The sequence below is a fragment of the Plectropomus leopardus genome, unplaced genomic scaffold (genome assembly GCF_008729295.1).
Source record: "Plectropomus leopardus isolate mb unplaced genomic scaffold, YSFRI_Pleo_2.0 unplaced_scaffold27471, whole genome shotgun sequence".
Classification (NCBI taxonomy): domain Eukaryota; kingdom Metazoa; phylum Chordata; class Actinopteri; order Perciformes; family Serranidae; genus Plectropomus; species Plectropomus leopardus.
The window spans coordinates 1-3,641 of NW_024629903.1; the positions used below are offsets into that span (position 1 = coordinate 1).

The window sequence follows — 3,641 nt, forward strand, 5'->3', positions numbered from 1 at the left end:
ATTACTGTTTGCTTCTCTTGTCATGTAATGTTGTGTTGTCTTGGACCCAGGAAAGACCATAATTTTTTGATATTTTTAAAATAATTCTCCCTCATTTTTTATGACTAATTTTAAGGTTATTTTGTTCATAAACTTTTACTAATTTCTTGCAATTTGTGAGACATACTATGCCAAGTAAATCATTGCCTTTTTTCTGCAATTCATTGAAAGAAAAATTCCTCGGGTTTCAAGGTAACTACCTTATGGGAGGCGTCCAAATGCAGCACAAGAAAACTGACGTCAAACTAGGTCATAAGGGGTTAAAATGATGGATTATGAGACCAGCTCTCAAAGAAATGCATCAAATGTTTAATATAACGTTGGACAAAGGTTTTTTGTCTGTCACTCTTTCTATTCTTTCGTTCTTCAGTGTAAAAGTCTCGTTTCTGTCTGCAGCTCTTTGGCCATGTTGCAGATTGCCTGGGCGACTTCATGGAGAAGCAAAAAATCAAGGATAAAAAACTCCCTGTGGGATTTACGTTCTCCTTCCCCTGTGCCCAGTCCAAACTCGACGAGGTAAACACCAACACAAATGTGATGTATACTGTAGTTCAATGTTCGAGGGATAACTGCCATCAACCTTAAGACTATTGTCATTTTTTAAATATTTTAGTGAGTTGTTTGTTTCTTTTGTCAAAATTTGATGCTGCAAGATCAAATGTGACATTGATGCGTACGATTTTGATCTTGTGGAGTCAAAATGTGTAAAATATAAGTAAGCAAATTGTGGCATATTTTAGAAAATTACCTTTGCAAATGTTTGCTTTTTCAGAAAATATAAATGTTAATGTAACTGTGCTCTTAGTGTCTTTAGGAGGAAGCGCTGTAGGAAAGAGATACCGTGATTTGAATAGCAATGGTGGTTCGTTTTGGACACGCCAAGCCGGTCTAACAGTAAAGTTTGCCCTTGCGCTTGTTTTATAGGCGGTCTTAATAACGTGGACAAAGAAGTTTAAAGTCAGCGGTGTAGAAGGAATGGATGTTGTGAGTCTTCTCAACAAGGCCATCAAGAAGCGAGGCGTAAGTGTGCTTTTTTTTTTTACCTAAAACATTTGCATACAAAACAAAAAAAGGAATTTTCTACATGGTTTCATTGTTTGATTCATTTTAAAATACACTAACTGTTGTGATTATTTCAATAGTCAAAATATATTTTAAAGAGAAAATGATGTTGCTTGTTCCAACATGATATATGTGTATTTTTTGATTTGGTTTTGAGTTGAACATCATTTTGTTTTTTCAGGACTATGATGCCGACATCATGGCGGTGGTGAATGACACAGTTGGCACCATGATGACCTGCGGATTTGACGATCAGCGCTGTGAAGTCGGCATCATTATAGGTAAAAACACAGACTAGTAGAGACATTAAGCTGTGAAGTGACAGGCAGTTGTCTGACCTAAAAAAACATCACATTATGTCTTAATGTTTTATGTTATTTTCATAATTACACATGTAAAGTTACACATTTTTCTGTTTTCATTTTAATACTAAGTTTGTGTTTTTGTCTTGGTCTGAGTGCTGATTTGATTTATAGTATTTGTCTTCATCCTGTCATGGCTTCTATTTCACTTATTACTGACGCTTTTGTTTAATCTCCACTGAATTAACCTGCTATTACTATTACTGTCTTTTTAACTATTTGAAAAAAATCAATTTACAGATTGTGGAAAAAATACACTGACTAGTAAAGCTCCTTCAATGAGCAAATTAAGTCGATTATGCAAAATGATGTAAGAAAATAAACTTCACTGTGGGCCGGTGCTGCATTCTGTGGGAAAGAAATGACGCTCTCATAAAATCAGTTTTGAAATCTTTTTTTTTTTAACTCTTTGAGACCTGAGAAAATTGGCTTGATGTCTTTCAGAAACATTAGGAAAAAGACAATGAGCAACTAGAAGAGATGACCCAAAAAAAACTGTAAAAAGTTAAAGAAAATTACCTTAAAATTAGAGGGGAAGCAAAACTAACAAAAATAAAGTAAAAGAAGAAAGGAAATTACATGAAAAAAAGTGCTTAAAAATAATAATTCTGTAAAATAATTTTATATATATACTTATAATTGTAAACGTTTTTCTCTAGCTTTTTTAAAAATAATGCTACAAATATGTTCCTTTTTCTTGCATTTTGCAATTTGCAGGGCAGCTCTTGCTAAGTTTCTCATTGCTATTTTCCCAAAGTTTAAAAAAAAAAGCAAACCAATTTGCTCAGGTTTGAGAGTCGAAATGCTTGTTAAGGCGTCTGAATGCAGCACAAGAAAAGTGATGTCGATCAAGGTTTCAAAGTTTTAAAAAAGACCAAGTAAACGCATATATCCAAAGCACCTTTCAGCTCTGTAATCGCAGTTCTACATGTGGGGGCGCCAAAGATATTTAGCATCATGAGCATCAGTGTCCCTGCGGAGCTCCACAGAGCAAAAGTCATGCAGCTCTGCGTCCTTTCAGGGACGGGAACAAACGCCTGCTACATGGAGGAACTGCGTCACATTGACCAGGTGGAAGGAGACGAAGGCCGCATGTGCATCAACACCGAGTGGGGTGCCTTCGGGGATGACGGGTCCCTGGAGGACATTCGCACAGAGTTTGACCGTGAGATCGACAGGGGCTCCATCAACCCCGGGAAACAGCTGTAAGACGGTCCTTCACTGCTTTATTTATTTATTCAAGTTTTAGTCTTTATGTCCTGCTTGAGAAAACATGGAGACACTACAGACTGACTTTTCAAAAAAGCCACACTAGATATGATTTTTTTTTAACCCTTTGATACCTGAGCATATTGACTTGATTTCATAAAAAAAGAAACAAAAATAAGAAATAAAGAAATAAAATAAAAACAAAAAAAGGGGGAAAAATACCTCAAGAGAGAGCTAAAAATTCTATATTTTTTTCTTTTTATGTAATAAAATACTAAGCATATTATAAAAAGAATTATGAATATAGTTTCTAGACAATTTTTCCTGTTTTGTTGGGGTTTTTTTTGAGAATTTCTAAAAATCCCTGCAACGAATTTTCAAATAACTTCCTCATCACCTTTTACATATTATTTTACAGTTTTGTCAGCGTTTTTGAAAGAAATCAAACCAGTTTTCTCAAGTTTCAGAGGTTTAAATGTTTGTGAAAGGCTTCTGAATGCAGCACAATTTCGACCCAGGTGTTAAAGGGTTAAAATATGCTGCTTTGAATTAAATTTAGGACCAAATTTACAATAACCAAAACTGAAGAAAAAAAACATGGATTTACAACAGTTGGGTTGGAAACAATTCTGCATAAATGTTTAATGCAACATAAAAAAAATGTTTTTTGGGGGAAATACCCAGCATTTTTGGCAAGTTTGTCATGACAATGGTGCGTGTCTCACTCTGAATGTTGGATTCCACTGCCCTAATCCCCGGCGTGTTGAGTTTGGATAAACTGGTTGCACAAAATACAACAAGTTATGTATGCACTGTCGTGTTTCGGCTGCAGACATGCTGCAAAATCTTGGTTTAATGGCCATTTTTTGTAGTATTTGCACTTCCCCATGTTGTCCAGGGTCTGCTCTAAGCATCCCGACCAGAAACAAAATATGAGTGTTGTTAGTTGGAGGCATTTGGGATTTTTTT

At 35.4% G+C, this 3,641-nt stretch overlaps 1 protein-coding gene across 1 annotated transcript; it reads left to right on the forward strand.

Moving 5' to 3' along the window:
• Positions 1–435: 435 nt before the first annotated feature.
• On the forward strand, positions 436–2,689 carry LOC121937788 (hexokinase-1-like; the record flags this gene model as incomplete). Its single annotated transcript, XM_042481108.1, has 4 exons — positions 436–555; positions 964–1,059; positions 1,283–1,382; positions 2,485–2,689. Coding segments are annotated over 4 exons (504 nt in total), but the record flags the coding sequence as incomplete, so codon positions are not given.
• Between the last annotated feature and the right edge of the window lie 952 nt (positions 2,690–3,641).